Below are 13648 nucleotides of genomic sequence, written 5' to 3'. Positions count from 1 at the left end.
CAAAGAATTTCGCAATAGTTGCTAAATATAGTAACCTTCAGCCACGGTGCAGCGTTGCAAGCCAATCACAGGAACGTTTTGGTCATGTGTGCCACGGTGAGCCACGGTGAATGTATTTTGATTGCGCAATAAATACAAGTCATATGCAATAGCTCGATTCTTGTCGACTGGAAAAAAGGTTCTTCTAGTTCTACTCAGTGATTAGGATCAATGGAAACTTCTAAAAAGATCGATGTTCTTGAAAAGCTCGTCCAAACCTTTCAGCAAGAGAACGCTTGCGAAATTATTTCTGGTGAATTGTCTAACTTGAGACAACACTGTGGTAAAATAATCAACGAGGAAAGACTTCGTCGTATAAATTCTACTGGCGATATTATGCTACGAACTTGTTCATTTTCAAAACTGCTGTTCCCTGAAAGCCAAACTGAAAGATCAGGACCCAATGTCCCTGTTAGGTAAGAATTTACATGTATTGGGGTATTAATTTATATTTTTATTTACGTTTGACATCTTGGCCTGAAATATATGATCAATCCGTTAATTTTCAGCTATTCATATTTAGTGCATCATGTAAAATATATGTCTAAAGCTGTCATTATTTTGCATACTCAGTCTGTCTAATGTACGGCCTAAATAATTTTAATTGTTACTGTCTGTTAAAAAAATGTTTTTCTTCAATATTAATCAAAGCTAGTCCTTTTTAAAATTTAACCCAATCAATAATGTATTATCCTTGTATTCCTGGCATTCTATGTTATCCCCTGGTTAACGAAACTAACATATCATTTTGAATAACTGTTACTTTCTTTCGCTGGTTATATAGAATATTGATGCTATAGTAGATGGAATCAATAAGTCATCTGAATCCTGTTCGACATGCCTAGACTAGTTCTAAATCTTAGACTACCTGCCTGTGACTTTGACTTTATCATGATGTTACCAAATTAACACAAAGACAAAATAACTTTCTCAATTTCAACATTATTAGTCTATCTTTAACAGTATTGGTTACCCTTATTTATTCTAATGTAAGAGTCAGTCTAGCAGATTTGTTTCCAGGTATAACTTGGTATAACAAAGCAGCCATTGATACTTAAATACTAATTTTTTTTTAGTACTTTAGCCAATGGGAATTGTCTGTTCAATGCATGTTCTATTGCATTAGTTGGGAATGAGACTCTCTCTATTTACTTGAGATTCCTAACTAGTGTTGAAATGTTTGAGAATGCAAAATACTATTCTACCCATCCTCTCATCGAGTCCCAGCATAAAAATGGTGCGTTCACTTCACTTAAAAATGCCTTTGCCATGTGTATATCCCATGCAGCTCTAACCTCTTTAGAAAATGCGAATGAAGTTGCAGCAGTTTTACAAGAAGCAGTGGAAACAGCGAATAATTACACCTTTTCACCCTTGATGTGTATGTTTGCTTTGTCCACAGTAATCCAGTGTGCTATTCAGTCATACTACCCAATTACTAATGATGCTGAAGTGAAAGGAAATTGGGATTCGTTGGCTAAAATGTTCAATTGTACATTATAATCAAGAGATTTTGTTGATGGGAGTGCAATTGACTATGTCCATATCTTTCGTTGTGCTGCGATGCCACCTTCGTATTTGGTGGATCAAAAAATCCCATCCACCAAAAATCATTTTGTTACTTTGTTTTTAGAGGACCACCTTTTAACATTGCTTTTATTAATCTTGCCATCTTTACTGTTGTTGGATAAACATCTTTGTCGCTGTTGGAAGAAGATCACCTTTTAACATTGCTTTTATTAATCTTGCCAACTTTACGATTATTGGATAAACATCTTTGCTGCTGTTGGAAGAAGACCGCCTTTGAACATTGCTTTTATTAATCTTGCCATCTTTACTGTTGTTGGATAAACATCTTTGTCGCTGTTGGAAGAAGACCACCTTTGAACATTACTCTTATTAATCTTGCAATCTTTATGATTGTTGGATAAACATTTTTGCTGTTGTTGGAAGAAGACCACCTTAGAACATTGCTTTTATTAGTCTTGCCGTCTTTATGGCTGTTACAAAAGGCATCCTTGCTGCTTTTCGAAAAAGACCATTTCATGGGGCAACAAAGATGGGAAATTATTTTTTTGTAGTGAACTGTCTTTTGGTTATTCACTGCAAAAATAACTTGCTTCATCTTTCTCTCACTCCTGCGGCAACAATCCTGTGATTACAGAAAGGTACGGAAACTGCGTTGATTTTACATTAGACACCACAAGGTAAGTAAAATTTTTATTCTTCTATCCGAACAGAATTAAAAAAATGGCGATACTAGAAATTTTTTCAGATGAGATTATAACTAAAATATTTTTATATTCTACATTAAAAATGCCAGAATTCGCTTTTCCGAGTGTCTAGATTTCAAAATTTTCTGGGGGAGCATGCCCCCTGACCCCCCTAGCGTTGGCTCGCGCCAAAGGCGCTCGCTACGGCTCAGGGCCACGGTCAGCCCAGAAGCTGGATCCGCCCCTGCATACGCCATATTAACATAAATCGCATCACACACTCGCATAAATTGACTTTGATATATTACATTCATGCATACACTTCAGTTGTCCTTTACTTACGATTTTGGATGTAAATTTCTGCTGATAAAACTCAAAACAATGTTGGCTTGCTTTTGAACATCAATGACTGAAATGTCGCTCGCAAGATCGTCTTTGCCAAGCATTTACAATTCATCCATAAATTTTTCGCCCTCTTGAAAAAATTCCCAGTTTGGAAAGCAGCATTCATGTCAATATATGAATTTGTAAAAGATTTCCATAAATTCCATCTGATTGTAGTCTAGTTTCTATCATGCTTTAGAAAATTACTATGAAACGATCAAACATTCTATTCAGACAGTGAGCTTAACTATGTTAGTTCAGTTTGTTATCAGTCGAAATCGGTCAAACCAATCACAGTAAGACAAAAATTTAAACGAACCAATTACACGATAGCAAGTGGACTCCCTTATAGGTCCGGCCACCCCGCTTATCGGTCGAGATTATTCCAGATCGTCCACTGATCTGGCTATTGGCCAATGAAATAAGCGTTTTTGGCGTTCATAGACTCCATTATCAGTTGAACAAGTCAATCCACCCCGCTTATCAGTCGGTTATTCCAGGTCAATTAAAATTCAACTGATCTGGTTACCAACGAGATATTCATTGCATTAGTCATTAGTTTTCAATAATAAATATAGCTGGATTTTTATCTCAAAGTAAAGGCGATAATAAAGTAAGAATAATTAATGAATTTTTAATTAATATGAATAGGTAATTTTTGAATTTCAAACATCAGTCGCGCGACGGATTTGACATACTCTAGATCTGCCCCTGGTCATAATGTAGAAAGAATGTAAAAAAGGACTGCATTGTTAATACTATATTCCAGTTTACTCAATCCATGACTAATTCAGTGTATCTGTTTCATTTTGTTAGTGGTCATTTCATTAAAATAAGAAATGACCACTTGAAATGGAACAATACACTTATGTCTTAAATAATTTTAGCTAATGAAATGGGGGTTTTTACAATGTTTTTAATTAGATAATAATTGCAAAATTATGATGAAACAAGTCACAGACATTATAGAGATCAGCTTGTTGAATTGGCTCGAAAGATAGAGATATACATATTTCATGCTTTAGTCTGAGGTTTGCAAAATATCAAAGCTAATAGCATATAGTTCAAAAAAAGGATTATTAATTTTTAAAAAATGCCAGACAATCATGGCACTCAATGCTGCGCAAGTGGCTGTACAAAACGCAAGAAAAAATGAATGAGGAAGACGATGAGCTCAATCGGAGCAGTAGCGAAGGGCCATCTGACAACGAAACCTCCATTAAAAGACAATTTCCACGGACCTTTCATCGGTAAACTCTTTAACGTTCACATGAATAGCACTGACAATGTTAATTTTTGGGAGGACAATTACTTAATTATCTTTCTGATCTTAATTACCTTATATGCACACAAATTTACATAGAATAATTGTAATGAGGGAGGTTGTCTCCACACCTCCCTACAACGGTGTTTATGTATGTAGTGCACTTTTTTCTACATTTGTACTTGATCAACGGTAAAAATAGCCACGATCTTTTTACTTTTGACAAGATTCCCTACTGATCTTGAAAGAAGAAAGGTATGGACACAGAATAGATAACATACAGAAGGGCCACTTAGCGAAAAATGCGGTCCTAAATTTTAATGCGCATGCGCTACTCCGCCATGTTGGCAGCAAGATAAACTTGCTTCACTAAATAAGGGTAGCAATGTACAACTCAAAAATCTTGGCGTTATTACTTGAAAAGTTGAAATATTTATCCTGAGACGACCAAATCAAAGCTGTGCTGAAATGGGAAAATACAATCAACATATTTTTATGCTTTTTCATGTACAACCAATGTGTACAATTCTATCGAGACCTGTATGAGAAATGCTGTGCCGTGGCCGTGTGGTCAAGGTTATTCGTATTTATTTATTTGTAAAGAACGGAAGCGGAGAAGCGCTTAACGAACGTCTTTAAATCAGAAACAAGAAGGAACAATGGACGGGCTACACTAAAAAAGATATTACGTATGACATTGGATTTGGTGCTTTAGAATTCAGACAAATTTAGTCATATCCCGAACACTCGATAAATGTTCATTGAGAAATTGCAAACTTGTGCAATTGTATTTAATGCCAATGCCCTATTGTGTTGGGAAAATTATTATATTGTATGATTGTAGCTAACTTCCAGATGCTCTTAACTATATGTTCCTTATATTTGTCATGTTTTAGATAATTTAAAGTATTGATTCCGTTGTAAGGAAATAAAATTGTCCTCTTGCTTCTATTAATATATATATATATATTGTTACTTTCGTTACATCGCTGTCGCTGCATTAATTTTCAGATTAATTTTCAAGTTAAATATGCTACACAAATATTCAGCCACACCGTTGCTGCATCGATTTCCACATATTCATCAATTGGAGCACTACCACCATCAGCCTTGGGTACAGCTGAGTTGCTTTTCAAATTTGATTTGCTTTTCGATTGCGTCAATAGTTCCACACTGAAATTAGCAAAAGAACAAAGAAGTGCAATAAGCAACAGCAATAATCACATTGCTTTTCTCAAAGAAGCAATGTCCTTTATCCAGGGAATCAAAGTGGTAAAAGATTGTAAAAACATCACAGGCAGAATCAAATCACTGAAGGGATGGCTTATATCTATAAAGGCCATTATCTGTCTCTGGACCTATCTTCATGCCTCACATAATTTTGCATTCTTGCTTACCAGAAGATTAAACACAGATGCTCTAGAGAATTTTTTGGAACAATATGCCAGCAAGGAGGTAATTCTGACAATCCCACGCCAATACAATTTATCAGAGCTTTTCGAAAGGTTTTTTTTAGTTCACTTTTGACCTCTTCCAAAGGAAACTGTTCTAAAGATATGGACACTCTGCTAACACAATTTTAAAAAAAAAGCCCAAACCATTTAGTATGCCACTTACCCATGCAAAAGCTCTAAGTAACTCACTGTTGATTGGTGAAAATGACTACCGAGAACAAAATATTGGCAACAATTTATTGCTCAAAAATGCTGCTGCCTATGTTTCAGGATATTTGCTAAGCAAAGCTTTCAAAATCCACAGCTGTCTCAAATGTAAGAACGTTTTGACTTCAAATAACATAAACAATGATGGCAATTTGCTTTGCTATTTCAAGGCATATAAAGAACTCAACTTTGGTGGGCTGACTGCTCCTTCATCGTGCTATTTAAATTACATTATGCAACTTGAAGACACCTTCGTGGATTGCTTCTCAGTCACAATCAAAAATCTGAATGTTGGAAAGAGCATCTTGAAGAGTCTTAACGTGATACCAGTGCCATTCCGTATATGTTCACAGTTTCCACTGCAATATTTGGTCAAACTTTTTTTATTACGCCATCAAATTTGCAAATCGCGAGTTTTCCTCTTCTAATAAAAGATCGCGAAAGTACATTAAAGTCAAGCATTTGTAACATTCTACAAACTTACTACAAGGAAAATTCCATAGACAAAGTTGATGATCCTTTTCATTGTAACTCGCAATACAAGCATAACCATGATTGAATGTTGGCAAGTTGGCAAAAGCATCAGACCACAATAACAAATTTTGACTCTAAAACGCGTATTCTAACGATGCGATTCGACCTAAGTTGTCAAAATTACCTTCTTTGACATTGCTCGTGATGGCATACACAAAACAAAAATGGAATAGCCATATAATTGCCGAGGACGCGCCGAATTGTTTCTCATTACTGTATTTTCTATTACGAACTTGCTGGAGTTATCTTGCTGCCAACATGGCGGGGATGCCTGATTGCAGGCTAAAAGATGACAACAAAATCTTCAAAGGTTCCGACGAGAGTGGCCCTTCTGTATGTATCTATTCTGTAGTATGGATTAAAAATATACACAGAGAACATTGGACACCTAGCTCGACAAGCAGGCTGTGTTCAGATCACTTTCTGGAAAGCTGTTTTGACAGATCTGGAAAAGTTGTTAAGTTGCAAAAAGATGCTGCTCCAACTCGTTTTAAACTCTTTCCACAACATATGAAAAAGTGAATAACAATTAAAGAAATATTTAGGATAATAGTTTATAGAAACAAAGATTGAAAAAAAATGATTATTTAAAAATTGCATAACTATATACATGTGATTGTTCACACTGAGTTGCATACTGTAGCTAAAATTAGTCCTGCCTGCTGCACGATATGCATGCATCGTACATCAATATGATAAAACCAATGAAGATCAGTTCGACTGTCTGCAAGATCAAAAATTTCACCAACGTATTCAGAAAACATTTAAATCTGTTAGACCACCACGACGAGAAAGCGAGCGCTAATTACGACTGTCGAGAGTGACGATGACAATCCTCCAGAGAACAAGACAATGCTTGAAGACCATGAAATAGAAGAAATGAAGAATATTCATCAGCAAAAGGTTTCAAAACTTAAAAATAAACTTAAGTCGACCCAACAAAAGCAAGACGCCTTAACAAAAAAGTTACCTCACTGACGAAACGACCTTGCTTCTTAACAGCAGTTATGTATTACAACAGCAATTATGTATTATATTATACGTTGTGTTACTTGTACAGTTTAGCTAACATCTTTATTTGAAACAATGTAAATATTTAACGAAAAGTATAATGTAATTTTGACGGTACAATCAAACAGAATAATATATTGAAAAAGATTTCATACCGCTCATCGTTATGCTTGTTGTACATCAATCGGCACAATAGATCCATAGATCGAGTATGATATCGCTGTATTTGCCACACGAACTAAGCCACACTATCGCAGATTGTCCTGTGATATGATATTTAGATGTGCAAATTCCAGTATCTTAAAGGTGAACTCCACCCTCACACAATGTTGGTCTTAAAACTTTGTCTGTCCCGTGAAAATAAATATGCGGCAATTTTTTTGTTTGTTTGATTCAATATTTTCACAAAAAATGAGTTGAAATGCTGCAGCTAGGGCATCCGGTGCGTGGAAGCGGAATATGTCAGCGGCTTGTATTTGACGTCATATCGTCAATTGCTGCTCAAAGCTCTGTGTAAAGTCATTGCACAGTCATAACAAACTTGCGTCAAAATGCTTCTCCTAATCACAAAATGTTTCGTCAGAATTTTTTATTCATAGGTATATACACAAGCAACTTTTATAGCTTACATGCAAGTATTGAGCTGGTTATTTGTATTCTGTTTTAATAGAACGATTTCACATCCATAAAGGCCATTATCGCACAGTTTCCGCACTACATATAGAATTTGAATGTCGATTAATATTATTTTCTAAAAAATACTAAGATTTATTTGTGTGGAAACTGTGCTGTAATGCCGTTTGCTTCGTTTGCTTGTCCTCCGAATTCAACCTTAACAACAGTTTCTACTGATGTGAAACCAGTCTATTGCCATGAATAACATTGAATAATAATAAAACATGGTTGCGTAATTTAGATTCATTATGGTTAGAAAATAATCCTACATAAAACCATTGTAAAATTAGCCTTTCGTGCATAGAATTTAGGTGTAGTTTCCTTGACGTAAAGTATGAACTTATAGTTTCCTAATTATTTGTACATAATTTCCCTTTTTTACGTCACATTTGGGACAAAAATTTCCAGTGCTATGAAAAACAAACACCCTCATATTGATCACCAATATGACCAATATGATGTGTGGCATTTGTCTAAATCTGTCACAAAACTAACAAAGTCTAACATTAAGGGAAACGATGACTTTACCCATTGGATTAAGTCCATTTCTAATCATCTTTGGTGGTGCTCTGCAAGTTGTAACAAGAATGCAGAAGAATTGGTGGAAAAATAGAAGTCTATCCTTAACCAATAACAAGCATTTCTGGAGAGGGAACACATATTTTCATCAATGTTGCCACCAGCAATTAACAGAAAGAGAAACAAGAAGAAGAAGTGGTTATCTCCTACTTCACAAGCATATATTGCTGCAGAGAAGGTGATTTGTGACAAGAGGCTTCTAAAAGACCTGTGGAAGCTATCTGAGTTTTGCCACACAGGAGAGTTGGAGTTTACTATTCCCTTTTACTGAAATACTGCCCAAAGCGATAGCATTTTTCATTTCCTAGAATGGTAGCCCGCACTCAGTTAGCAGCATTAGATCACAACAACAATATTAACCGTGATAAAGCAGTCATTAAGTCAGGGACAAACAAAGGGCAAGACCGTTACAAAATGATTTTTGCTAAAACAAAGAAGCAATGTGTTGTAAAAGCAATGAAAGAAAAGAAAGAGTACCTGTACATTTATAAACTACTTGCCGAGGTTGTGAATGCATGCAAAACAGAGGAGATTGAACTTGTACATGATGGCGAGAATCTTCCAAAGAACATTTCTAAATCATGTCCACCCAGGAAAGAAGTACTTGTAAAGGAACATCAGTCTAGATTTGCATAAAATGTCAGTGGTGATGCTAGGTTTTGCCATGCCCATATAATATGATGTTGAATCAGTGAAGACAACTTTTGTACATTCATTCTTAAATAATAACATAGCAAAACCAACATAGTGGAAGCCTTCAAATTGAAATTCCTCTGCAGGGCCAGGTGGAGGAAATGTTTCTCTAATGCAAGTAACTGCACATGATGGCAAGACGACTCTTACTTCTCTACCCAAGATACCCCAGCACCCTCTTGTCAACTGTCTATATGCAATATGGCGGTACAGTTTGTCTTTGGGCCCATCATATGCTACCTCATATTGCTGCTTGTACAGGTACCAAGCTGTTTGTAAAACCCACCTGTTAAGACAAACCGGCTCAAAACCAGGATGTTGTGTAATGCACAAAGGGACTTCGGTGGTCTCATTCGTTTCTACTGCCACTACATTTTTGTCACAAATATTGGAAATTTCTTCGCAGCATAAACATTCCTCGTTATTGTCCATTATTTAGCAGTTACCACATTGACACCTGAATATGTTAAAAGAAAGGATCTTGAAAAGTAAATGTCTAAATTTCAATAAAGATTGTATCTTACAATAAAAACTTAAAATCTGAAGTATTATGTGTGTGTGGACGTGGTCAACTTCAAAAACTGAAAACGTTCTTTCGAGATATAAATAATGGTCTAGAATAATATAACATTTTATTACTCACCATTCAAGATTGTCGCGCCGAGGTTCATCCTCGATATACACAAATTCCTGTTCTTCGTTGTCCTCAAACTGGTGAGCTTCTTTGTGTTCATCAGCAGGCCATTCGGGCTCAAACTGATATGGCCGAATATTGTTTGCTGGATTGTCTTCCATTTCACTATCGATTGGTGAATTAGGCCGAGGTTCTTCCAAAAAAGCCATTATAAGCGATTGTTTTGTTTTTTGTGCAAGGCTGTGCGTTATTATTTTACTTTGTTGTTAACACAACTCCAAATCGGTTATGACGTCAAAATAATTTCCGCTGACGCTTTCTGTGCCCACGCTGCTAAACCTCAAAACAGCTCAAATAGCGCACTTGAAGACGCGATTTTGTCAAAAATAAAATAGCTGATGTAAAAATTTTAAAATATAGTAACCTTTGCATAAAAATGGAACTTTTAAGACCAACATTATGTGAGGGTGGAGTTCCCCTTTAAGCCTTCGTCGCTGCTGATGCTTTCAAATCGAGCTACACTTGAAATCAATTTTACGGCGATGTATTGGCGTATTCTGCAATTTTTTTCTTAAAAACTATAGTCACAATGATTTATTTCATAAATAGTGCAAAAAAAGTTGATGCAACCTTCGCGATTTGCTAATAATTGCGAGATATTAACTTGGACCACATATTTTCTAATACAACGCCATATTGATTCTCACTACTATGGGGCGCGAAGTGTTTCTTTATTATTTACGGAATTTTTAATATTTAATGTCATTATTTATTAAATAACCAAACGTAATAGGTTGGTTATTTCAAATAACCATTTTTTGGACTAGCATAATTTTGGTTATATCAAATAATCAATTGACAAATTTTGGTTATTTAATAAATAACCATTTTTATTTCGGCGCCGATTTGGTTGTATCAAATAACCAAATAATTTTGTTACACTTGGCACACTTGAGATGACGTAACGTTCGTGTTCTACTTACCCTCTCCCGCTGTGGAAAGTTATGAAACATGGCTTCTGGTTTAATATTATACACTGATTTAAGCAGAAAGCGCGCAAAACAAGGCATGGCGGATAATAAAAATGATATTTCGAGAAGGCTGACAGAAGCGATAGGAAGGGTAATCACGCAAACTTTGGTACAAGAGAGGTAAATGAGCGAGTTATTTCGCATTTATTTTACATCAATCAAACAGTAGTCTGTCTTTGTTAATTTGAAACAAATTTAACAGATAAGCGTTGAGCACGAGTCAAGTGATCCACTGGTCATTCAAACCTGTGGCTTGCTACATAAAATCAAAGATATTTCGTTGATTCAGATTTTAAGTATTTTTCTCAATCAGCAGGCATCAACGGCTGATGACATTCCCAGCCAAAACAGTTCTAATTCTAGTTCTATTACAGTCCAGCCTGTCCAGGTACGTTAACTTTTTACAGCTGACCCCTGGGTTACTAACTTACTATGTGCCTGGTCACTAGAGATGCTTTCCAGAGACACTATTTTGTTAACATTTTTTTATTTCTCAAAGTTTTAATTCACATGATTAAAAGGAGCAAAAAATAATTGTGATATACACAATGTGTTCACTGTAGCAAAGAATTCCAGCTCAAACATATTTGGAGACATCAAATTCAAGTTGTCACCTCAGTGTGGTAAGCTTTTTCTATAATAAATTATCAATGTGAATCAGATATTCATTGATGAACATTGACGATGTTAATAACCACATTACATTTATCACATGTATGCTATCAGGAAAACATATTATGTTTTCGCCAAATGAGTAATTTGCAGTGCCAAAATATGAGTTTCCAGAGTTGAATTGTTGTCAATGCCAGTAGGCATAAGCAATTTCTTATTTACTTTGTATATTATGGTTTGGGATAAGAAGTCAAACATGATTAAGCAATCTATTAAAGGTTTAAATTACTTCTTAGACAAGGCAACTGCCTTCACTTTTTGGTGGAGTAACTGGTGGAAAGAAAAGAAAACGATCTTCTGCATGCCTTCCTAAAAGAGGAAAAGTTTACACTAAGGATGTTGTTTGTTTACCACCAACAGATCAAACCTTCAACATTCCTATTCCACGAGGGAATAAAAGAGCACATCTTGCAGAAATGGGCTTGATAGGGAAAGTTTTCATTAACTCTGCTTGGGGGGCTGAAGAAGTTGCAAAAGAAATTTCTAGTGTATTCTCTAGGGCATTTAACCTTCAGCCAGGAGAAGTTCTGTCATATGATTATTTGGGGTATGTCATTCATGAATATATGGTGTTTGCATTGCTCATTGTTGTGATTGTGCTATTAAGTTAAGTTATATGTAACAAAAACAAAACAATGAAAACATGTACTTATTAAAGATGTGTTTTAGTATAACAAAGGGGACAAAACAGTTGACTTTCCCACAAAGATCAAGATTGTGTGGAATGGGCCAGAAGTCATCTCAAATTCATCCCAAGGATGTCTATACATAATGACTAAAATCAATCCTGCATCCACTGTTTTCATCTCAGATGATGATGACTGTGATGATCTCATTGAGGTATTAGGCAATATGTTGTAGTAGAAATCAAAAATTATATATGAGATAAATGGTCATAACTGTTCTCAAAACTTTCTAATGACTGTATTATTTATTTTACTGAAAGAGTGTACAAGGAATTGGTAACCAACCTAAAGACGAAAAGAGTGATGCTGTTTGTGAAACTGTTTTAAATCATACGTATCCCTTGTCAGCAACAAGTGTCGAATCAGCCGTAGCTGTAACCACATCTTCTTCATCTTTTACTTCAACAGTTTCACTTAGTCAAAACTCTTGCTATAGGTATATTGATAAATCGATCAAATTGATGTAATTTTTTTCTGAACCCCTATGTGATATTTAAATGGTGCGTAATTACTTGATGATTTTCTCTGATATTTAGCACATATTTTTTGCAGGTCATACGTTAATTTACTATGCCCAGAGCCCATTGAAGTTAGTACGGAGGAAGACAATGAAGAACTTCAGGCTGCTATAGAAAACAGCTTGCACTCTCAAAATGAAATGTAGCTATGAAATTGTTGCTTGTTGAATTGGTATTTGATGAACTCCTGACGATGATTTATGTCTTTTCAAGGGAAGGAAATGAAAATCTAACTGTTGAGATACTACTCACAGAGCATGTCGGACTTAAAGTGATTGGTCAGCCGTCTGATGTGGGCGTACCCAAGAATCTTATCAATGTCAGGCGTAAGCATGTTTTTGATGATGGCCTGGCTAAAATGTCAAGATCAAGATTTGATCCTTCAATGCCATTGTCTGTAAAGTTTGCTGATGAGATGGGGTCAAGCGAAGGAGCAGTTGATCTTGGTGGGCCAACCAGAGAGTTTCTTCGCCTAGCAATTGAAGAAGCTTTCTCATCTAATGCTTTTGTTGAGGTGTCTTCTGGCAAAGTTATTGTTGTTAATCAAGAAGGTAAATTATATTACTCTGACTAAGAAGAGATAGTTTTTCAAATATTCCTGTGCCATTTATTAAGTATATGCATTGCATATTGCTTTTGATCACAGCTAAGCGAAAAAATTTATATCTCCATATTGGACGACTTCTGGCCATCTCTTTGTGTAATGGTGGTGGTGCTGGACGTTGTCTTTCTCCTTGCATTTTTGACTACATTGTTGGTTGTCGAAGTGCTACACAACCTACCGTTGATGACGTTGCACAACCGGAAATAAGAAAGTTACTTCTAGAGGTCATTAAGTATATTTATATCATCTGGGTCAGTGTACGTGTTGGAATGTAATAAGTGCAGGACTGATGAAGGTCACCTGTTACGTTTTTTCTAATTCATTTGGGACTCCATATCTCTAGTACTCAATGTTTAATACATTGTAGATAATGTGCTGTTATGAAACAAGTTTTAATGACATAGTCAAGACTGATTTTGCCATTGATTACTTTGACCAAGCTGGGTACCA

At 35.7% G+C, this 13648-nt stretch overlaps 2 protein-coding genes across 2 annotated transcripts; both read left to right on the top strand.

The window, feature by feature from the left end:
* Positions 1–210: 210 nt before the first annotated feature.
* On the top strand, positions 211–1811 carry LOC124457393. Its single transcript, XM_047007655.1, has 2 exons — positions 211–455; positions 1673–1811. Exons 1-2 carry the CDS (start codon positions 211–213, stop codon positions 1728–1730), a joined length of 303 nt encoding a protein of 100 aa, XP_046863611.1. The 3' UTR covers positions 1731–1811.
* Positions 1812–12117: 10306 nt separating this feature from the next.
* On the top strand, positions 12118–13168 carry LOC124458330. The gene is made up of 4 exons (XM_047008366.1): positions 12118–12230; positions 12337–12512; positions 12629–12736; positions 12808–13168. Exons 1-4 carry the CDS (start codon positions 12162–12164, stop codon positions 13166–13168), a joined length of 714 nt encoding a protein of 237 aa, XP_046864322.1. The 5' UTR covers positions 12118–12161.
* Positions 13169–13648: the final 480 nt, after the last annotated feature.

The sequence above is a fragment of the Xenia sp. Carnegie-2017 genome, unplaced genomic scaffold (assembly GCF_021976095.1).
Source record: "Xenia sp. Carnegie-2017 unplaced genomic scaffold, XeniaSp_v1 HiC_scaffold_6, whole genome shotgun sequence".
In the NCBI taxonomy this organism is placed as follows: domain Eukaryota; kingdom Metazoa; phylum Cnidaria; class Anthozoa; order Malacalcyonacea; family Xeniidae; genus Xenia; species Xenia sp. Carnegie-2017.
The sequence above is the reverse complement of the archived record's forward strand: the minus strand, read 5'-3'. Positions and strand labels throughout refer to the sequence as shown.